At 42.2% G+C, this 24,610-nt stretch overlaps 1 protein-coding gene across 1 annotated transcript in view; it reads right to left on the bottom strand.

Annotated features, from left to right (window-relative positions):
* CNTNAP2 (contactin associated protein 2) overlaps positions 1-24,610 on the bottom strand; it is a 1,870,188-nt gene that overhangs the window by 145,812 nt on the left and 1,699,766 nt on the right. The window contains exons 19-20 of the mRNA XM_014858430.3: positions 9,156-9,392; positions 1,398-1,531 (exon numbers count right to left, since the gene is read on the bottom strand). Coding sequence (XP_014713916.1) covers positions 1,398-1,531; positions 9,156-9,392 — 371 coding nt within the window. The remainder of the gene's footprint in view (positions 1-1,397; positions 1,532-9,155; positions 9,393-24,610) is intronic.

Here is a 24,610-nt window from a genome sequence, read left to right as displayed (position 1 = left end):
GAGTGGCCTCCTCTATGATGCTGTCTTTTAAGCTCATTGTTGAGCTTTTTTAAACTTTTAATATTTTGCAGTGGTGAAACGGCAGGATAAGTCACTTACTTTAAAAGAGGTGACAGATGGCCTGGTTTAAAACAAGAGAATATCTCTAATCAAAAGCTAATAAACACAATGTTGATCAAATGATATAAACCATCCTAATCCTGTAATGGTATAAACCATACTAATCCTGGACTCGCTGGCTTTTCTAAAGAAACCTTGAGTTATGGTTAATGATGGGCTTGGTTTACTCAATAAGTAATTTGCAGCGCCTAATATGTGCCGGGCACTGCACTAGGCTTAGGGACTCTGTGCGTCCCTAGGAGATAAACTTACGTACACCACGTTTGATTGACGGCACAATAAGCTCTAACTGCACACCGTCATTTTCCTCGGAAAGACCTCGCCTTAAAATACCCTCTAGCATTTACTGTTAAAGACCAAGTGCAAACTCCATATCAAGTTATGAATTTGACATCCACTAATGCTCAAAAAGAGACAGGGCTTCTGTCTTTTCTTTGCAACCTGAACTTCGCACATCAACCGGCCGAATCTGAATGAGGTCTGAGAGGCTGCTGAACTGCTGCCAGAAGATACTCCACTGACAAAACAGCATCCCCCTGCTGTTCTTTCTCCTGACAGGGATCTATTTGGAACTGCTTCCAGAGAATGCAGTGACAGTTCCCATCCTTGATCTTTTGGCTTAGTTCCCAGGGAGACCTCCTCATGTTATGTTTTATTCATGGTGGCTCCCAGGGCTGGTTTCTTCCTCATAAAAATCGGTGGTGGGGGTAGGGACAATCAATGAACCTGAAATAAAATTTGAGTGTCATAATAAAACCATCCTTTTGGATGCTGAAAACCTACAAGGGAGTCTGAGATTCTGGGAAGGTCTGTGTTTTAAGAATTGTTAAGGCAAAACATCCAGAGAGACAAAAAATATGGTTACTCATATTGTGTTGGAGTAGTGGAAGAAATAGGTCAGATAAACCAAAATAACCTTTGCTGGGAAACACAGTAAGCTTCGAGCATCTGAGAACATGGAGAAAAAAGATGGCGCAGTAGATAAAACAGTAGACTGATGGATGCGTGGCCTAAAAGGAGAGCTGCAGGGAACACAAAGTTAACATTTATTCTCCCTGCTCCCTAAGAAATTTTGTCACCATCAGTTTCATCACTGTCTTTCCTGTAAGAACTATACGTCTTTCTATTTCACTAGTTAGAAGTTTGTAGGAGAAAGCATCTCTTTCACCTGTCCCACATGCCAAAACCAAACCAAACCAACCCAATGGCCAAGTATTATAGAGGATAGAGATTATAATACTATGTCTTAGACAATTGACTTGTACTCATATGTATACCTTGAGAATTATGGTCTTCTCATGACGGGTGATGTTAACACTGTGGGGTTGTCCATTGGCCATGTTCCTGTGGTCTACATCAATATTGTAGGGCTCTCTGGTGCCACCCAGGTTGTACCGAATCTGTAAGTTTCCTATATAAGGAAAAGGAAAGAAACTCAGTAATTTCTTTGCTCTAGGTTTCATTTTAATGTCACTTCCCCTCCCCCATTAAACTCTGCGCCCTCCTTTGATGCCCGTTAATACCATTGCTGTTCTAAATTCTGATTCACTGGCTCAGAGGCACACTAATCCAGAAGGGTTAACAGCACCAGGCACATGCATATTTACAGTCTACCAACAACGAGCCATCAGTGACCATCAGCTCAAAGCTGAAGCAGCAAATTTCATAAATGATCCAAGTTAAGATTGTGCCTGCGAAGGAAGAATGAGGACATATACAATATAGGACTGTGGAGACGCCTGCAGGCCCCACAAAATACTGTGGGAGATAAAAAATAAATGTGGGATGCAGGAATGGTCGTATGCCATCAGCAAAGGGTGCCATTCGGCATATAAAAGAATCATGAGCACACAATATTAAAAATAAACATAATTTACAAAAGATAAATACATGGGATTTTGGATGGCTTCAGTGAGACCACGAAAACAAAGCAATGAATTTTATTCTAGGTTACAGCCTGCATCAACCCGAAAGCAAGTCAAAGGAAAAGATGGGCTCCCAGCTCCCGGGTCCTCGCTGCCTCTCAGTCATAGTTCTCTTTGCCTCAACAAATTATTCTTGTTTTTTCCTCTCTTGTTTCTTGCCAACAATGACAAACAACATTCAAAAAGACTAATATAGCATTCCAGATCCTGCTTCCAATTAATCTGCACAGCAAACATAATTTGTATTTCTAATTTATGATTTTTAAAGACATCAATTTTTTATCTCATTTTTTACTCAACTTGGACTCTTCAGGTTAACAGCTTTTGACGTCTCAGAGCTTAAAAACAGAGCTGGCGATGTAGCAGGAGTTTGACCAAAGGTAAATCACCTCATAGATTCTTTGCTGCCTCTTTCATTTTCCTTCCAGAGGAACGAAAACGATATTCTGATTTTTAAGTCGTGAAATAAAAGATGATAATTAAAACTTAGAAAGCAAACAGAGAGGAAAAAATGAGAGAAAGTCACTGGAAACCCCACCATCCAGAGATGTATTTGACAGGATCTCCTTCCAGATAGTTCTCATGCCCTTATATATACAGAAACAAATGCAAGAGTTTCTAAATGCTGCCCTTCCTTATTTAGGTATTCCAGCATTATATACGCCATTTAAAACATTGCATTATGTTCCTGGAATTGAAAGAAACATTCATTAGGACCATCAAGAATTAATTGCATCTCCTACTTCGGCTTTTTGAACGAATGTGATGCGGCTTCGCTATGGCTGAGTTTCACCCTGGGATTTTATTCCAGGCTCCTTTGCTTACGGCATTTCAACCAAGCATGGTTGATTTTCACTGCGTAAATGTGTCTAATTCACCCACTCTTCTCCATTCCCGTGGCCACAGGGCCTCCACTGGCACGTGGAATCCCCTGGTGTGAATCCCCCAAGAGCCGACTCTCCGGGATGATGCAGCGCCGTGCAGAGCCCCCCGCCCGTCCTGGTGCTTTGTGCTGGCCGCCCGGCATCAGTGCCCCGACAACCACCACCTGCGCCTCCCCTGCAGCGGCTTTGGCCTGGATCACCTGGCCTGAATTGGGCTCTCCTTTAAAAGGGACCACTCTCGACTTCATTTCACTTTCAGGTGAGTCTCGTCTCTCTCTGCTCTTCCCATTACTAATCGCATTAGAGGAGATGTCTTATTGGCATCTCAAACACAACATATGCAAAACCAAACTCTTGATCTTTCCCCCAAAAAAGTGTTCTGTCGCAATTTTCCACATTTCAGTTAATGGCCACTTCACGCTTCCAGTTATTCCTGCCGACAGCCCTGACTCCGCTCTCCCTCCTGTGTTAACACATACGCTCTGTCAGCAAATCTTCTCAGCTCTGTCATCAAAACACATCCTGAATCATGCTGCTTTTCATCACCTCCATTTCTACCCCCTGGACCAAGCCACCGTCATCCTTCGCCTGGATTCTCGTACAAGCCTCCATCCTAACCTCTTTGCTTCTGCCCTTCCCTCTCCTTCCTCCACCCCAGCCCGGCCTCTGGCCCTCACATGCTCAGTCCCCTCTCCACCTGGCAGTCAGAATGGGCCTCTGCTCAAATTGTCCAATGGCTTCCTATCTCACTCAGAGCAAAAATCAAAGTCTTCACAGTGGCTCACCAGCCCTATATGTTCTTCCTCTATCATCTCTGACACAATCTCTTATTACTCTCCTCCTTGCTCACATCTCACGAGTCCACACTGGCCTCCTTTCTATTTCCCCAGAAGTCAGCACATTTCTGCCTCAGGGCCTTTGCACTTTCTGGTTCTTCTGTCTAGGATGCTCATTCCCTGACCATCTGAATGGCTGACCCCTCCCCCTCTTTAGGTTTTTGCTCAAGTACAGTTTTCTAGTGATTATTTCTGTAACTTCCTCATTAAAACCAGAATTTACCCACTCCTTTCCCTGGGCCAGGCCCTCCTTTTTCTGCTTTATTTTCCTGATGATAGTTCTTACCATACAACACACTACATATTGTATTTAATTTGCTTATTGTCTGTCTTCTGTCACTCAAATGTAAGCTCCATGAGAGCTTTTGTTTATATGCTTTATGACTGGAATAATGCCTGATACTTAGTAGGTGTTGAATAAATATTTGTTGAATGAATGAATGATGGTATCCCTGCTTTTGTGCTTTTTTCTTCCCCATGTTTTCTCTGCAGAGAAATCTTTTCAAAACGCATAATTCATTATGTCACTAGTTCACTTAAACTCTTCAAAGCCTTGCAATTGCTCCTAAGACACATACATTCTTAACACGGCTTATCATGTCCTCTCTGAGCTGAGTTCTGTCTGTTACTTTATTTTCAAATCATGCCATTTATCCTCTCACTTTTTACATTCAAGTTACCTTGGACTTCTCTTATGCCTAGAAAATACAATGCTCCTCCCTACCTCAGGACCTTTGAATATGCTGCTCCCTTTTCCTGAGCTGCATCTCTCCCTACTCCTCAGTGTTTTACCCTATTTTTTTCCTTTATCCTAATAGCATTAAAAATAACCTACTGTTTGGGAGTAAAGGAAATGACTAGATAGTTGTTTGAATTACATGGAGAAAAAGCAGGTTGATTGCCTTCAGTTTTTATTCTCCACTTTATTTCTGGTGTTCTGACTTTGTATAATTGCAGCCAAGTTTCTTAAATAGATAGCCGTATTCATTCATCATTTGCGTATTCATTTCTTTAGAACACATTTATTTAGTGCCACACAAAGCACTGTTGAACCCAATTTCCAGGTCTGAGAGTGGGCTGTCTGGCTGGCTGTAAGCGTGGAGTCCACCTCTAATACACCATCCCCGAGCCCCAGTTTGAGCCAGGTTGTGCCTGGATCTGGGGAAAGAGAGAAGCAAGAGAGGGCTCTGCGTTTGAGGGCTAGAGGTCAGAGGAACTGGTAATTATGCAAAACACCGGACATTTTCCTTTCTACTGTCTCTGTCATCGGTCCCTTTATGTTCCCCAGCTCATTAAAATCAGTATCCAGTTGTTTTCATTATATTTTCTCTTTTCTGGCTTTCTTGGACTTTGTAAATATGATTTAAAATTTCTATAACTGCTTCACTTAATGGCAACAGAAATGATTTGCTCTGAGAAAAAAAGATAAGTTGGAACTTTAAATTTATGTATAGTGAATATCCATAAACAGTAATGGTGATATTCTTGAATAATAAAATTTAAATGATGTATTTATTCCTTCCAAATAATAGCACAAGAGCACCGCTAAATGATGGTAGGGAGAATATTAATATTTGTCCATTAAAATAAAATATTATTAAAATGGAGAGATACTTCACGTCTTGCGTCTCCTGTTCATCTCCCAAGTGAATTAAAGCAGTTATAAGGGACAGCTCTTTTATTGGCTGCAGCAAATAATGTGCTTAACAGATTTATTCTCTCCTGGTCATCATCGTTATCATCAGCAAACACTTACGGAGCACCTATTGCTGCCGGGAGCTTGCCATCTCGCTGGGAAGACGGGGCATATTTGTAACAGAGACAGCTAACAATACACTGCACTAAGTGCCAAACAAATGACACTGAAAATCAGTGTAACAGGAGTTTAAAGTAAGAAGTCACAGAAAGGAGGCGAGACTCGACCTGGGTCTAGAATGAAAGGCGGGTAGGAGGCCAGAGAGGAAGATGGAGGTTTCCGGGTAGGGGACACAGCGGGCAGGAACACGGATGCGCAGGGAGCATTTGCGGAATAAGGAATTCCTCGAAAATGAAGAGTAGGGCTACGTGGCGCTGAATACGTGGCCAAATGTAGATTAAATCAGTGGACTCTGGATAAGAAGAACCACTTACACCTATACGTTGTCTCTGTGTGTGTATATATATTTATATACATGTATATATGGTGTACTGCTTTACACTTAATTAACTCATTTGATTTTCACAAAACCCCTAAGAGGGAGACATTATTTTACAGATGAGGAAACTGAGGCACGGAACGGCTAACTGATTGCCCCAGATCACACAACCCGCAAATACAGAAGCAGAATTCAAACCCGGACATTCTGGTTCTACCCTCTGAGCTCTTGCCCATGAGGCTGGTGGGTCTGGATCGGAACGTTGCAGGATTCGGGATTTCTCCTGCTGTTACTGGGGAGGGGGCACTACTGATTGTCTGACAAGGGATATTGTGTATAAATGAAGACCTACCCTGGCAGTGGCACTAAGGTTAAGGTGGAGTGACTGGAGGCAGAGAGATGGGTTGCGACAGAGCTTCCCAGCAGCCGTGCCAAGGCGCCCTGCCGTCTCAGGAAGGGGGAACGGGGTGCCAGGGGCACGGATCCCCTCAGACCCCAGCAGAGGCAGCTGAGGCCTCCCGAACACAACCTCATCCATTTACCCAGGTGCATGCAAATATAATATAATAATTTCCTATGTGTGCCGTGACATGAGCAATGTCAGGAAGCACTGAATGAGAAGACATTTGCCAGGACAGTAGAGCGGGGAAAGAAAGCAAGGGTTGCCCTTGAAGGACAGGATGAGAATAGAATCCACAGGACTGGTTTGCCTGGATGGCCCACAAGAGGGGGAAGAAGGGAGCACTTATGAATGGCACCAGGCTTGTGAATTCAGGTGTCTGAGAGGGGGCAGCATTGTCAGAACAAGGGGACGGGGCTGGTTGTGGGGAACTGAGGACAACCCCGCTTCCAACATGTTAGTGAGAAAGATGCCTTGGCATTTAGTTAAGACTTTTGATGGTTTCTTTTTTCCCCTGATATTTTAGCATAGTCCTTATTGATTTTTTCCTGAATTAATTCTTCAAATTTTTCTAACTTTAAATCTCAATTCATAAAAAGTGCAATATTTCAAGTGTGAAAAAGCCAAATTCTCATCAGCAGTTTGAGGATGGTCTTGCAATAATTAGACAGAAACCGACTGGCCATGCTTTCCAAATGCACTCAGAGTGTTTTAGAGATCTCTGCGGTACGGAGAGCGGTCGAGAACTCTGAGCCTGGAATCAGACATCTGGGTTTAGAAACCCTGGTTTTGCCATCGCCACCTGAAGTGCAAGTCACTTAACTTTTTAACCTCTCTGCACTCCAGTTTTGTCATCTTTAGAAAGGGGCTAAGGATGGTATCTATGTCACAGAGTTGCGTGTTCATAGGAATTAACGCATGTGAAACACATGCACAGCTTCAGGCATCATTCAATGGTAGCCGTTCATACGGAATTGATTAATCGAAACCCTTGCACACAACACACGCCCAGAAACACAAGCATGAGTGCTTGCAGGGGTGGGTGTAGTCTGCGGGCATGTGAGTTACTGAATACAGATGGGGACTAAATTTTTGTGTGGCAATGACTTGAGGAGTAGACAATACCGCATCTATTGGGTCATGTTCATTAAACTCTTGACAAGCTCAGCATGAGACCATCCTCTCTCACACTGAGAGGCTGGGACATGTGGGTGGAGAACATCAATGGATTAAAAATCTATTTAACCTGATCCAGGAGAAATAAACTTAACTCGTGAACTACTGGAAAGCAGGGGTTATGTTCTTTTTTCTTTTGCTTCCTCACTGACTGCTTTTACTTATTATCTTTTCTGATAGAACAGTGACACCCGCTCATTGTGAGAATTTGACTGTGTAGAAGTGTATTACTTAGGAGAAGCAAATCAACAATCCAGAGACATTTTGTGCTCACATTACTTTTTCTTTTCTATCCATACCTTTTACAGAGATAAGCTGATATTGGACAGGCAAGGCTGTATCTTGATTTTTTTTTTTTGTGGTTTTACATTAGATTACATAAAGCTTTTTCTCCATACTCTTTTCTCCATTACTCTTCATAAATATTATTCTTAATGGACACATACTATTCCATAAAATGTTGACTCCCTCTTTTACTAACCATTTTACTGAAGTTGAACTTCTAGGCTCTTCCTACTTCTTATTTTCATAAATAACACTATGATGAACATCTTCGTGGTGAACTTTTGTCTGATTTTTGGCTTATTTCTTTAGGAATAATTTCTGAAAGGGAAAATCCTAGGGAAGATTTTCCCCCCATCTTTCTAACCAGCAGTGTGTTGCCCAGAGAAGAAGTTTAAGCATTTACTATTTTTCAAAACTGACTGAGCTAATGGTAATAATTTTTGGCTCTCGTAGAAGAAAATCTTGATCTTTAAGATGCTACATCACTGGAATAATCACGGAAGAGCAAGAAGATAGGGCAATGAGAGAGGCGGCTTCCACATTTTTAGCCTATACAACCTCTCTGGGAAATGAATGAGAGAGATTTGCTCCTTGATATACCTAAAATGTTTTTAATTGTAAAAAAGCGGTCTTCTTAAAACCTTAAGTGTCTTAGAACTCAAGTTTTCAGAGAAGAAATAGACCCCTCCATGCTTGGCACGTGTACAGACCTCAGAACTGCTTAGACTTCTCTCTAAGGTCCCCAGCCCATCTGTATACTGTCACCAGGATGCCTCCTTTGTGGCACCGTCTGAGCCTCTCTGGCTCAATGCATATTTGGAGATCAAAATGGTCCCAGATGTCACAAGTCTAAATACACCCCTGCTTTAAGCAACGCTTATGCCGGCGATATAGCTTATGAATGTAAAATTATGAGAGGATTTAGGAATGAAAACATCTCTGATTTTCTGTTTCTATTGAAAGTTCCTATGTTCTCTATGAACCTAGGGATATATTACCATAAATCAGGATAATTTATTGATTTATTTATATTAAATTAATTTTACTACTTCAAAGCTCATCTCTGTTTAGTACAGTAGTGAATGTATTTATTTGATAGGAACAAAAAATCATTATCATGCATATGAAACCATCTCATATTCATGTAATATGTTTCTTGTGGAGAAGTTGACATGCCTTTGCGACATTTCTGCTATAACACATTGCCATAAAGCACTCAACTGACAAGTTGCTTTCCTGGCTCTCACATAGAGAAAGGAGGTTCAAAGATATCAGATGACTTGCTCAATGTCCTGTGGGGAATAAAAGACAAGGCCAAAACAATCCAGACTCTTCCTAGAACATTCTGTCCACCCAGCAGTAAATGGCAGAAGGCTAGATATCCTTGTCCTTACCGGTGGGTTTGACGAGAACTGCCAAGAAGTCGGTGGTGAGAGAACTGACATAGAGGAGAATGCAAGGCGCCTTGGTGGTACTGAAGCTGAAACGGATCTCCTCGTGGGCCAGGTCTTGGGGGGAGTTCTGCTGATCAGGGGAGTTCTCCGATCTGCTGCCCGATTCTTTGGCACTGATCCCAGATGCCTGGAAGTTATACCGTAGCCACATGCCCTCTTCGAAATATGCACCAACATCTGTTGAAAAGAAAAGGAAAGAGAAAATTGAAAAATGAAGAGACATCTGACGCTGATACCACCAACAATTGAAACTTGGGCAGACTGTTCGGGTGATAGTGGCCTCTAAGGCAGTTAACGGAAGGTACACTCTTCTCCAGGAAGGCGATCAGGCCCAGTAAACTTCTCTGGAGATGAACATTACTTCATCAATATGAATACTCTATCAAAAAAATTTAAAAGAACATGTAACAGTATAGTGATCTATGCACTTAAAATATAATAGTAAAATTAAGAAACATAAATTGGACCAGAAAAAAACTTCATGTTTAGTACTTAGACCAAATAATTAATTAAGGCTGAAAAGATACACTGAAAACTAAGGCAGTGTTATAATATAAGCAACCAATGCAAGGAGCTCGTGGGCATCCTCTTTGAGATTATTTTTGCTTTGGACACTCACCCAGGAAAGCCCACTGACAAAACCCTGGCTAAGTCCTGGGAGGCTGTGGGGACAGTGTTTAAAATCATGAGATGTGAACTTAGAGAGAAGTGAGTTCAAATTCGGTGCTGCCATTAATTAGCGATGTGGCCTGAGGGGAAGTTGCTTAACCAGCTTCTCTAGGTCTCAGTGTTTTATATGTGAAAGGGAGATAATAATAGTCAGAATTACAAAAGATAATTAGAAGTAATTAGCACATAATAAATAATACCTATTATTGTTATCACTATTGTTAAGAAATGAGAAGAAAGGTCACTAACCCTTCATCAGTCTTTTCCTGAAGCCTAATCAGTGCTAATTGGTTTGTAATCATTTCCTGGCAGAGAAGCTCCCGCTGTGGTTTTCCCGTTGTTTGCTCCCAGTGTCCTAAAACCAACCCTGCCTCGCCGTGGAAGGCTGAGGCCCCCTGTGAAGCTTTGTTCGGTTGGTTCCAGGATTGGTGACTGCTTCATCACCCTCTGCGTGTGCCCGTCTGAAAGCATTTCTCAAACTTCTTTGCCCATGGAACCCATTCTTCTCACGAGACTTGACATCCCACTGAATTAACGCTACGCCGACTATATTTTGGGAAACACTGCTCTCCATTATCATTAAAGGAGAGGACGAATTTTAAAAGGATTCTTTCCTCTGGGAGTTTGGAGGTTGGTTCTGGTTAAAGAAGTCCGGCACGAGCAGCCCAGTATCGTGATTCAGGGTCTGGAGTCAGAGACGTCGGGGTGAGTCTCGGCCTTGCCGTTAACCAGCCGTGTTAGCGTGGTCGTGGCCTGAAACTCTCCAAGCCTCAGTTTCCCTCTCTGAAAAATGAGGCCTTGTAGGTTGTTGTGAGGATTAAATAACTCACATAAAACACTTAGCTTAGTCCCTGGAATATATGATAAGTGTTCAGTAAGGATTATATTACAAACACAGATTACCATTTCCTTTTGAGGGCCACAGCTGCCACCTCCTACCACCTCCGTCACACCATCACACACACAGTACTGTGGGAAGTCACCCTGACACCAGTACAGAGCCCGCCATAGTCTGCTTCTCACTGAGCGCTGGTGGAGAGGTCAGGGAACTCCGGGCTCTCATGTGCGGGCAGTTCTATTCTCTTCCCGGCCCTCCCAGCCCAAGGACTTGTGCTAATGTGTGTGTGTGTGTATGGGGAGGTGTTGTCCAAAGGATGGCGGGTACTATTGGCATTTAGTGGGCAGGGGTAGGACTGCTGAGTGTCCTGCAACGTGTGGGACCGGCTTGCACAATGAAGTATTGTCCTGCTCAAAATGTCAAAAGTATCCTCATTGGGAAACATGTCAGATGCATAAAACGAGTCCCTGCCCTTGAAGGGCCTTCTGTCCAGCAGCTGGTGTGGGAGGAGACGCATCAGCAGTTTGAGTCCAAGATGGTGGGAGTCATGGTGGTTTGTGCTGCAGGCTGTGTGATCAGAACCCCCAGCTCACTCCCTGGAGATCCTGAGTCAGCTTTTCTACTCTTTGAACGAACGCCTATTGCCACCAGTTCTGTGCCAGGCACTATGCTGGTTTCAATCCTTGCTCTCAAGAAGCTCCTGATCAAGAGGAGGATTTAGAACAGCCATTGTTAGAAGGCAGTGTGGTAAGTACAAGATCAGGTATATGCGGAGAGGAACCTGGAATAGCAGGGGCACCAGCCCTGTCTCCAGGGCCCCAGGTATGCTTCCTGGGGAAAAAGACATGGAAGCCGTGTCCCAAGGAGCCAGAGGTGGGTGGCTCTGTACAGGTGGAGAAGAAGAGCAGCCTTCTAGCTGAGGGAGCAGCATAAGAAAGCACTTGGAGGGGAGAGTCTGCAATCTGAGGCATCGCGCCCCCTCGGTGAAATTCATCCGCTCCTTTTACAATATCAGTCGTTCATGCAAGACTCACTTGGCTCCCACTACATTTCAGGCTGGGTCTTGGGAAAACAGTGAAAGAGACAGAGATAATCCTGGGCCTCAGCAGTAGAGAACCTAGTGGGACAGTCCTAGGACGGGCTGCTGTGAAGGTGTCTAACAGATGGTGGAGGTGAGTGGGGAACAGCAACAGGGCAGGCCACCTGGGGCCAACACACCAGGGGTTCACTCTGCCAACAGAGAGGTTCTACCAGGTTTGGGTCCTGCAGGAGAGAAGAGGTAGACCGGGGGCCTGGAGCTGGGGAGGAAGGCTAGAGATCAAAGCCGGAGGGTTCCAACAAGCCAGAGGGGAGCAAACAGGGCTGAAGAGATAAGCGATCAGGCACCTGAAACTCAAGATTGAGGAGCGAAGGACGTAGGGAGGGCTCTGGGCAGCAGAGGCTGAGGAAGCAGGTAAAGCCATGGAGGCCACAGGACCTGGGCTTCCTTGCGCCAGGCTCTCTCGAGTTACCCACTCCCAGAGAGTGGGCGGAACTCAGTCCCTGACCACAGTTCTCAGGACACTTGCCTGGGAGCCTATTAAAATGCTCGTCCCCAGGTCCAGCCCCAGAATTTAGTTGGAGGGTCTGACTCAGAAGGTCTTTAGAATCCCAGAATATAACAGGCTCCCCAGGTGATGCTTCTGCACACACAAATTTGAGATCTTCGGAGCTGAAGCTGAGGCAGGACGGCATCCCTGGTGGGGCAGGTAGCTGAATGGTCCTGCTGGGGGCAGACGTTACTCGTTTCTCAGCTAAGCTGGTGACGATCATTCAAGGCAGATCATGAATGGAAATTCGGAAAGCTAAGGATTTTAGATAAACAAACCAAAAGTATGCCACAGAGAATACTTTTGGTGTATTTTAGACTTATCGTTAAAAAGCTTATGGCTATTATGCCAGTTTTGGAGGAAGGGATATACCGTGCTTAAAAGTGTTATTCTGAAACCACGGTCATAAACCAAGCGTTGAACCAGGGCCTGGGGGCTCTGTGAACCATTTAAGGTTCGAAGCGGCAGATTTACAGCTGTCATTTCATTGTTACAGACCATTTTAAGGAAATGCCAAATCGGGGCACTACAATATCATTTACGAAAGTAATCTGTCATCCCTTCTGAATGAATACCTAAAATAACACTAATTTAACAAGGCCCAAATAACATCTTTCTCCTCATTAAATAACCAAAAGGCATTGATTTTGAATGCTTGGTTTATGGTTTTTATACGAATACGAGATAGCTTAAGTTTTATGACATTCATTTTTTGGATAGAAAAACGATAAATTTTGGGTCTAGTTATTCTAAGATGCATTATGAAAGAGATTTCTTGAATTATATCATGTTTCTCAAAATTTTGAAATATATTAGGCCATCTGCTGACTTAGAGTCATAAAGGTGACAGGAACCTTGAAGCAGACAAGGAGTCTTGTCTTAACCATTTCTTGGTCCTCAAAGGGGATCATATGTAAATTACCTCTGATCAAGGAAAAGAAGTTTGTAAATGTTTGGAATAAAATCCACAAACCATCCATCCCAGAATAATCTCATAAAGATATTCTTCTGTTTGTCTAACCAAATCCCTGATGTGTGTAGTAGAAAAAGAAACAGCTGGCACTCACCCCGTTATTAAATTGCTCCTCCAATTTCAATAATTCTATTCCTTTCGCCTTTTCACTTAGGATATATTCTGAAACCTATATTTTAAAAATCAACATGATTCTTTTTGTTCTCTAACTTCCCCATGAGGATCCAGAATCGAAAGTCCACAACTCACAAATGAGCTCTTTTCCAAAAGTTTATTTTAAAGTCAGTAGCTTGCAACTTGGAAAGATTTCCCCATAGAAACAATGCTTTAAATGATGGGTAGTTTGCCAGGAGAGTCCACAAATGCTGAATCACTCTGGATGGGTAATAAAAGATAATTGAAGAGTGCCATTGTGTATTAGTAATTAAAACAGAAACAACAACAACCACAAAAAAATATTAAGGTTTACTTTGAATGTGAGAACTCCAGGGAACTCTGTTCCCACAAGGATTTCACCTAAATTATCCAGCGTCATGCTGATGAATGTTAAACAACCAGCTCTCTGGGGGGAGAGGAGGCCCTGATTTGTAATGTGTGCCTAGTCCCATGGTGTCAATATTCCCATCTTGGCTGACTTCAAGCTGCCAGCACAACATCACTAAATACTGAGGTGAGAAGAGATGTTCACATTTGGTCTCCCAGCTTGTGGGAACTGCCTCCAGCACGTGATCCTCCTCCACTCACTCACTCACTGACGCCAGTCATTCAAGCAAACGGCCTTTATTGAGCCCTATTGTGGCCAGCGTCTTAGTTGGCTCAGGCTGCTGTCACAAATTACCGTCACTGGGGGGCTTAAACAACGGAAATGTATTTCTCACAGTTCAGGAGGCTGTAAGTCCAAGGTCAAGGCGACAGCCAGTGCAGTTCCTGGTGAAGGTCCTCTTCCTGGCGTGCAGACGTCCATCTTCTAATCCCATCATGGGGGCCCCACACCCATGATCTCATCTAAACCTAATGACCTCCAAAGGCCCCACCCCCAAAACCATCCCACTGGGGGTAAGGGCGTCAACATATGGATTTTGGGGGACACAAACATTCAGTCCATAATAGCAGGCTTCCCACCTTTTACCTTCTGCTGTGAACAAACACTTTGCTTACTCCTTCCTGCCTTCCGAAGCTCTCTTTTACCTCGTCCCAGCTATCCCAGATTCTGAAAGCTCCATTCAGCTTCTGTAAAGTCCAGGAGGAAATGCTGGGGAGCAGACACCACGGCAGAGGAGGCACAGCCGGAGCCCCAGCCTCGGGTAATTACACTCTTTCCTGGCTGGATCCCACTGCCCAGAATGATCACTCTCATTAACTGCTTTTTAATTAATCATCCAGTAAAAAGGTTAAGTGAATTTTATGGAGCTCTGCTCCTAGAGACCTTGGTCTCGCCCGTCTGCGCGCATCCTGATTCTGCACTGGGCCTGGCTCCTTCCTTCCCGGCTCCTGCAAGGCCCAGCTCTGTTTAAACTTGTTTCCTTTTGTATTTCCAAGGCCCTGCTGTCCTGAAATATGACCAGTTTCTCTCCTGGCCCTATATTGGCAAAATCCCTTTTATTCCCCAAGTGCACCACTCCGAATTTTCCTCCCGAAAGTTTTGTTCAGTTTGTTTGATGTTTTCTTCAATTTTCTATAATCATTCTGGACTAACAACATTGGACCCAGGATGGGTTAACGTTTATGTCTGCTTGTTCTCCTTCCCAGGTGAACACACATCTATTGCAACCACTTTCCCACCATCCTCTCTAAAGGCCAGGTTACTCCCAGGTCAGTTTCTATGTAATAAGCTTTAAGTGCCTGAATCTGTACAAAAGAGAAAGAATACTAAAGAAAAATCTCGAGTTTAGCCTGAATGGCATGTGCTGCCCACGAGACCCAAGTGTGAAGTTTATTACTTTAAACATCAATAAGCTATATGGTCCGTGAGTTGACCATGTAGGAGCCGCGGGCCTTCTCACTTGAAGCTGAAGAGCCAACAGCACTGAGCAACTTTAGTGGAGTCTTAAACAGGAAGATGGTTGGCGTCTAGAATTTCCAGAGTTGTACTCCTAAAACTGTGTTAAGAAGCGTTACTGGCATACATGGCGGTTAGCAGGTTACAATGCTTTAGGGAGAGCAAGGGAGGTGAGGACCCCACCGCAGCAAACTCCATCTGAGGCCTACAGGCAGGGATGAACTTGGCACCTGTGGAAGGCAGGGATCAACAGGTGTGTGCCGGCTTTAGTCCCGGCTTTGCCACCAACTAGCTGTATGGCTCTGGCCAGGCAAGTCATTTAATTGCTGCAGGCTTTATATCATTCCCATCCTAAAGAAACCCTCTCTTGAAGCTTCATCTTCCTCTGGCTAGCACCCAGTATTTTTCACACATTTTTTAAAATATTTATTTAAGTGCCTTCTATGAGCCATGAAGCTATCAGAGATTTAACAGGGAGTAAACAATATTTAAGTTAATCACTGAAGGAGAATGAGATTTAATGGGGACTAAGGGTAGGGAAAGCATCCTAAGAAGAGAAAAGAGCACGTGCAAAGGCCCTGAGGAAGGATGGAATATTGAAGACCAATGCAAAAAAGGTCAAGATGGCTGGAATTCAGGGGAGAGTGGCAGGAAGTGAGGCTAGAGAGAAAGGGAGCAGCATTTTGATTATCGTATAGAAAGTAATGGGTAGATGAAGGGTTTTAAGCAGAGATGACAGAATCTGATTTGCAGTTTTAAAAGACCATTCTGGCTGAAGGTTGATGTGAACTGATTGGAGGGAATGGAGAGAGGATAGGTAGACCACGGAGGAGGCTGTTGTAACGAGACAGAGTAAACAGGATGACGGTTTGGACCCCTCATCATTGCCTACAAATCCAGTGGAGTACTACTTAGAATAAAGAGCCATTTAACGGGTGAAGTGGACAGAACTTGAGAAGAGCTAAGAAGCTGGGAGGTGAAGAAGAGGTGTTAAGGAGGACTCCTGTATTTCTGGATGGATGGTGGTGACACCCCTGATAATGGAAACACAGAGGTGGTCCTTGTTGAGGGGGATATGGAAGGTATCGTGAGTTCAACTTTGAAGAGGTAAAGTTTGAGGTGCCTTTGAGTCTGAGAAGCAGAAATATCAGATAGGCATTTCAATATACAGAGGAGAGGTCTGGGCTGGAAATATACATCTTAGAACCATTATTCTAGATGGTATTGAACACCATAAGCATGGATGGATTGCCTAAGAGAGCTGTCTAAAGAGAGAAGAAAGGGAGCCTTGAGAAAGTCAACATTTTAAAGATGGGGAAGGGGAATGAGCTTGCAAAGGAGAGACAGAGATGCCGGAATCAGAGCTACTAGGAGGAACACCTAGAGCGTGTGGTATTAGTGGAGCCGAGGCAAGAGGACTTGTCAGGAGGGAGGAACTGGTCAACAGGTTAGAATGCTGTCAAGAGATCCAGGTAGATTTTCCTTCAGAGGGGAAATTCTAGAAGCCCATGAGTCTCTGTATTTTTACTTCTCAGTGGCTTTATCTGGCTTCCATTCATGAAGTTAAGTTGTTCTCACTGAGATCATCATGCATTTCTTAATCACCAAACTCAAAGGACAATCTCTGTCCTTATTTGACTGACTGGACATTTTGAGCCTTCTGAAATTCTCTGATTTTCCTTAACATGATAATATCAAAACAGAGGCCGAGGGAGGGCTCCTTGAGAAATCACTAAGAATTCTTGGCATTTGCTAATTACTTCATCCAGAACACCTGTGTATGTTTACCAGATGTAAGCTATGTATATATTGAAACGCTGGTTATAATAAACTCAGAGTGGCCATCAGCCCTCTCCGCATCTATCCTGATGCGTACGTTGGATTGCGATGCTGACAGCTCCTCTTCCTCCTCGGTGTATTCTGAAAATGTTGCACTGAGACCTTTCCATCAGCCCTCTTCTTATTCTAAATCCTTTGGGAGAGCCCTATCTCCATCACCCCAACCTGCACCCTCCTATAGGGAAACTCCACCTAGTACAACCTTAGGAAACTCAGACTCAACACACAACATTGAAGTCATTCATCTTCCATTCTCTGCATACTCTGTACATGGTCCAGCCAGATTGCGTTACATGCTTATCACACTTCTACTTCCTTCCCACCCATCTCTTACCCACCCTCCCATTCTATTCTTTCTTCACTCCTCCCGGCCAGTAAGTGCCATCTCCTTCCCTAAGTGCCTCCTGTTGTGTAAAGAGCTCCTCAAGGGCCCCCACAGCTCTTTGTTACAACTTTAGTCCAACAAGTGTTACCTTGTTTGCTTTTAATTTAGTAAACATTCCTCTGAATCCTACTACATGCTAGGCCCATGCTGATAACAAAAGCAAACATAACGAAGGTTTTTCCCTAGAGGAGTTCCCAGTTGGTTGGGAGAGAGAGTAAACACATCATTAGACTACAGTGTGAGATCCAGAATAATCAACTGTGTAGAAAGAAACAACAAGAGGAGAGAAAGATGGGCTCTCTCTGTGGGTGGGCGTGCGGATGTCTGGATTACCTTACTAAAAAGATGACTCTGAGTTGGGTACCGACAAAGGAATACCATTTGCAAGATGGACAAGGTGGGAAAGGCCACTCCAAGCGCGGCCTATAGCGTGAACAAAGGGAGAGTGAAGCGGCATGGTGTTCAGGAACTTATGTCAGAGTTTCTCAACCTCGGCTGCGCTTTTAAAAAAAGATACGTCTGAGGCGAACTCTCAGAAATTCTGATTTAATTGGTCTGGGGAAGGGCCTACCTGTTGGCATATTTCAACATTTCCTCAGATTACTCTACCTTGCAGCCAGGGCTGAGCAATGCGGCTCTAGGTAGTTGGGTATGACTTGATGTTAAATGATGGTGATATCAAAATGATGGAGATGCTGCTTGAAAAGAAGGCAGGATTGAGGCCATGAATGGTCTTGAATCACTTATTTTTAAAATTTTTAGAAGAACAATATACTTCGAAATAATTTCAAATTTACAGAAAAGTTGTAAGATTAGTACAGAACTCCCATATCCTCCACATCCAGATTCCCTCACTTTTAACATTTCACCACATTTCTCTCTGTGTGTGTATTATATCAATATAAAATAAGACTAATTTCTGAACCATTTGAGAGCAAACTCAAGTCAGGAAACCAACATTAATACAACACTATTGTCCCATTTCTGGAAAAAATACATATACAGATACAAATATTTGTACACACACAAACAGTTTTGGAAAACCATTTTGAGGCTGTGTATATACGTGTGCATATATATATATATCCATGTAGAAAGCTTTTTGCAATAAGCAGGCAACATAGTGGGCCCACCACCAACTCTTTCCCATTGGGAAGTGGGGGACAAGGAAGCTGAAAGTTGAATGCCTTATTTATGCTTCTGGCTCCTTACTAAAATGTGAGCTTTGGAGGGTAAGAACTTTGTCTTGTAGCCTTAGTCAGACCCTGGCCTCCAGCAGAAATGCAATAAATATTTGTTGAATTGAGCTGAACTGAATTTGAATTTTTTTATAGCAACAGTACATTCTTCAACTGGTCAGTCCACAGTGACCTTTCTTAGTTGACATTTTTCAGTTTCATTCCCTTTGTAAAGTGGTCTTCTTGAGAGAAATGCTGTTCCATCAACTTAGACATCATCATTAATTACAATAGCAGTTTATTAATGAAAGTGTTATAAGATACATTTAGACTAATATATCCAAAAGAATTAAATGACTCATAGCTTAATGGTTGTTCTTAATTTCTACTGCTTTTTCTCCTTTAGTAAACTTAGTAAACTAGAACCTACTTAGACTGATTGGTTAATTGCTTGAACAGCTTTAACAGGTAAACTTGTCCCCAATCAAATGTCTTTCTCTCATTTTACCTCTGTTCTAATAACTTCTAAGTTTGCTATGAAGCTATTGACTTTAGGAATTGTTTGTTTAATTATTCATTTGTAAAATTATTTGATTACATAATTTGCGCCTTTTCTAGATACTAGGCTGCTTCTATCCATTCTGTTGATAAGTAGCAAGTTACTTCTTTGCTCTATACTTAACCCTAAACAATCCATAGTTTCCTGCTTTGCTCAGCTGATTTGAGGGAGCCAAATAGAATTCTTGGTTGTAAGGGTCCTTGAGAACAAACGGTGTTTTTAATTCACTGCTGTAGCCGCAGAATCTATTGAAAGGAGGCACTCACAGAAAGTATTGGCTCAGGGAGTACCCTTTTGAATTGGAGCCAGATACGAATTCACACGCTATAAAGAAACGAACTTCTATTGAGTTCCTGCCATGCGTCAGTCACAATAGGTAATTTTCATATTTTATTCAAGTACTCAACAGGAACATTTTTGATATAGATATTATGATTCCTATTTTAAAGATAAGGTAACTTAGGTTTAGGGGAGTAATGTGCCCAAGGTCACTCTGCTCATCTGAGAAGGAGGGTCAAATACAGATCTTCCGGAACTCGAAGGCCCTGCTCCTCCTTCTCTCTTGGCCATGCTTATGCAAATCTCTTAGCTGTTTTCATTGAAATCCAAAGAGTGATTTGCTTACCAGTTTCTTTGAGGATCTTAAAATGGAACTAGTTACCAGGTAGTCATTGATTGCTTATTACCCACAAGCATAAGAACACAATTGACTCCTTAAGGTGATAAAATTCTATTTTTGATACAAGCCAAGCCCTTAATAGAAAAGAACAACCAGAAAATCCACCAATGTCCTATTACTTATGATGAACTTTGGTTAATATTAAAATGATGTCTATTTTGATTAAAAAGGGCCACATCTGTAACTTGTGGTTGACTTGGAATTTGAGACATTGACGTGTATTTCCTGAAATCCACAGCCATTTCCTTTTGCTGATTTTTATAATAAAAGCAGGGCATGTCTTTTAAAATGTTATTTTCTTTGACCAAGGAAGGTAAATGGAAAGATAGACGATAACTTTGCTTATCATTCCTCCTATCTCAGCCATTTTGTCTACCTGGCTGCTTTATTTGGTATGTTAATTAAGCCTTGAGATTTGTTGAAATGTTTTAACCCAGCCCCAAATCAACACAAACCACCCTTGAAGTTTCTGCCATCTTTAGAGAACATGCCACACTATATAGGTAACCTTAATGTGGGTGGGCTATCACAGCTGGAGTTTCATTCATCAAACGGGAAGTGGACTCGTGTGGGCAACTTTGATGGTTGCATAAACACAGAGTGATTTAAAGAAACTCACCTAGGGCTGCTCTCTTGAATGGGGCATGAATGTATGAAGTATTAGAAGCTAATGGCATTCTACTTCATGCAACTCAAGAGCTTGGTTATGTCCCAGTAAAGTTATGGGAGGCTTCACAGGGTTTCTGAACATTGAGTAGTTGGTCACACTATGCCTCTTGAAAAAAAACGATGCTATCTGAAAACTGTTTATGATGCCATACAGAGTCCAGGAAATGGACAAGCCAAAGGTCACTGGGCTCCTCCCCAGGCCAGGCGCTGTTTTCATGCTGAGTCTGCATATCCCAGCACTGGGCAGCTTTTCTGGGTTGGCAATGACCCTCCTGGCTTTGCTTTGCACTAGTTATCACTTGTTTCTGTGAGAACTAGACTTAAACATTCATTCTTCTCTGCAATAAATTCAAAATAATAGTAATCACAAAGGCTTTCTAACACTAAACTACAATTCGTAGTTTACATACACATACACTGAGGACCAGGGATTCCTTGAGGCCAACACTGTGTTTTTATTTGATTTTGTACCTCCAGAGTCCAGTACAACTCTTGGCACATATTAAGTATTAAATGCACACTTGTAGAATTAATGAATGAATTAATCGTATTGTGGACCAGTTTGGCCATCTTCTTATTTTTTTCATTTATAGTCCCCACCACCTCCTCAAAAGAAAATCTAGACATGTTGGCAATATATTTCTATCACCATCTATAATTTTTCAAGGGTAGTTTCTCCAAAGAAGATAAAATATGGGGTAAAAGGCAAAAAATTCACCTCAAAGTGTTAAGAAATAATTGGCTATCAGGACATTTTGGAAAAAATAAATTCAGGATTATGAATTATCCAGAGTTCTGAAAATGAGGTTGTCATTAAAAAGTTATTATACTTTGTTCTTTGGTGGAAGAAGGAGTAAGGAGAAAGGAAGTAAAAATGAGAAGAGGAGAAAGGAAAGAGAAGGAAAAGAGTGAATTTAGGCCACTCCTTTATTGTATTAATACGCATGGCCTTGAACGATGGAACCCTGAACCCCCACCGTGGTGAGAACCCTCCTGAAAAATCTTCTTGTATATGTTTGTAATTTGTCTCAACGTCATGGGGCACGTGGCAGATCCTCTTTTCCTTCTATGTCAATGAAAACAATATTTTCAAATGAGGAGACAGCTTCAATTATAAAACTGACAACTAGAATTTTACTTTAATATTTTTTCCCATCTATGGGAAGCTTACCGCCCTTTGGACATTCTTCAAGCATGCCCCTCTTTTTGTACCACATCTGTGGGAGAGGAATAGATTTATTCATTGTTTTATAGAATAAATTTATTCTTACACAAATAAATTAAAAATACTCGTGAAAGGTTTTCTCTGTGGCTCTATAGCTCTCTCTCTCCATATATATAAAGTCAATCTCAAAGTGGTTTTCCTGAAAATGAACGTGTGTGTACTTTTGGAAAGTATGTATGTAAATATGTGTGCATATTTTCCCCCCATAAAATATGGATGAGTGTATCCACACACACACGTTTTCTGGAACACCTCAAAATGGTTTTCTGGAAAGCATTTGTTGCTTAGTGACATGCCGAGCCCTAGTTTGCCTAAGAGTTTGCTCACCGACCTGTCCTTTGACACAAAGGAAGCTGCCAAAGCAACTCCCAGAGGCAGGAGAGGGGTCAACGCAGGGAAGGACAGCACTTCACGTGAAGTGCTGTGACGGCTCCGAGTTAAGGATTCTCCAAAAGGCTCTTTGCTATTTTCAGCACCCAGGCCAACGGTTCAAAGAAACCCAGTCTAAAGGCACAGGTTCCTGGTATTGTAAGGTTTTGATCTCATGTCTAACGAAGACGACCCTGGCTCGGGAACTGAGATTGTCCCTGTTCCCAACTTATTCATTTGCCTCTTCTGCTTGTAGCATTCTCCTCCAGAAATATAGCTCCAAAGCCACATACATTTATTTTTTCAACTATAATATTTCCCTGACTATTGCCGTTTCTTTTGTTCCATAGTTAGATGAAGGTTTAAAATAATCACTTCTCTCTAATTTCTCATTGTTTCCGTAGTCCAAAGGGTAAAGAAATGTCTGCAAATATATCCCTGTTCTAATGGTGCCTTTGTTTAGAAATAATGGGAACCACGGATGGTGATTTAAAATGCATGCTGCCCTCCCAATCCTGATTTCATTCTAATTGGAGCTGACCCCCTGGAGGAGGATAGGGAGCCTAGCTTCATACAGAGTCAGCTTTAGCCTAACTGGTTTGTCTCCTGAGAATAAGGGAAACCAACTGTGTGAGTCTTCCCATGTCTATGAAAAAAAAGAAACTTTTGAAGACAAACTGGCTCAGTGAATTCAGTCATAAAGTTTAAAAAGAAGAAAGTTTTTGTGCTTGGCCATTTGGAAGGAATGGGACAAAATGATGTCAAAATTAAATTTTAAATTTCAGGACTGATGAGCGTTATGAGATCACGGTTGTGAGGTCAAAAGGTGGAAAGGCTTACGGTCAGACATAAACAGCAAGATAAAGCAAACCCTCAGAAACAAAACAGTGACATTGCAACACTCGGTGTTGGAAGACTTGTAGCCATCTCCCCTGCCTCCCACCTTCTTCGCAAAGATCCACGTGCCTCTCTCTTTCGTCGTGACCTTTAGGGAAGGCACGTGGCAACCACAGTTCTGCTCATCAAAAATACTCTTTCCAAATGACATTTTGCCTTTTAATTAGTTTTTTACTTATATTTGAATATAAAAATGACATTCTGAGAGTTTATTTCCAATCAAATGACAGAACTATACTGTAAAGAAAACTCAGGAGTAGTTAAGAAGGTGACGGCTTTCTGCACCTCCCCTCTGTCGATGCTCACACCGAGTCACGTCACCTGAATCCAGGGGGCCTCCCCATCTTTTCTAAAGCTTGGCGTCAATTAAAATAGTACCTACCACTTATGGAGAGATAGGAACTGTGTAACTGAGCCTCACAGCACCTTGAGGTACATGCTATCATGCAGATTTTACAGATGAGGGAATGGAGACTCAGAGAAAGTAAATAACTCGCTTACGGTCACACATCTAACAAGTTCTTACTACTAAACTATTATGTTGTGTTGTCTTTCAATGCTTTCTCCTCATACCTTACCTGGAAGAAAGATCTAAATAAGCAATTTAGCGTTTTTCTTTAAAAAACAATTGCTCTGGAGAATGGACCATGCGAGGTGTGTTTTGAAGGTTTGGCAGACAGAGGGCTGTGGTTCCTATGTAAGAGGAGCCTTTGAAATGCACAGCATTGGCATTGTCCAACAGAAACATAGTGTGAGCCACATTTGTAATTTTAAAGTTCTCTTGTAGCCACATTTAAAAAGTTAGAAAAAACTAGTAGGTTAATTTAAATGATATATTATATTTAATTTAGCTTACCCAAAATATTATTGTTTCAAAATGTAATCTATGTAAAAATTATTCATGAGACATTTCACGTCTATTTTTTCATCCAAAGTCTTCGAAATCCACTGAGTGTTTTATGCTTATAGTTCATCTCAATTTGAACTGGCCCCATTTCAAGCGCTCAAGAGGCACACATAGCTAGTGGCCACCATACCGGGCAGCACAGCTGTAGAGTGAAAAAAGGAAAAAATAAGAGCATTGCCAACGTCAGCTGTTTTCACCAGCCTCTGGAGAGGTGCTTCCTGTATTAGAATTACCCCAGAAGCCTTTTAATCACACAGATGCCTACACTTTATCCCAAACCATTAAATTAGAATTTCTGGGAATGACCTTTGGACACGCTTAAACGAAAAAGAACTTGCAAGCTCTCATTTCTAGTCCAAGCCTCGTAGAATGAAAAAAAAAAAAAGTGAACTTGTTTGAAATATGCCTTCTACATATCTCTTTCAGGAATCTGGGGAGATGATACATGGAAGATTCTGGCATTTAGGATCCTTGCCATTTCTTGCCCTCGGACATTTGAGTAGTAGCTTGGAAAGTTGTTTCTTGCTTTGAGTTCTTCTGGGTTTATTTAAGTGAAGCAATGGAAATAGGAGATACTTTGGCCAGAGTGATCATTTTATATTGTATGTCATATCATGTCA

This window comes from Equus asinus, chromosome 1, assembly GCF_041296235.1.
Source record: "Equus asinus isolate D_3611 breed Donkey chromosome 1, EquAss-T2T_v2, whole genome shotgun sequence".
Taxonomy (NCBI): domain Eukaryota; kingdom Metazoa; phylum Chordata; class Mammalia; order Perissodactyla; family Equidae; genus Equus; species Equus asinus.
This window is presented reverse-complemented; position numbering and strand designations above follow the sequence as displayed.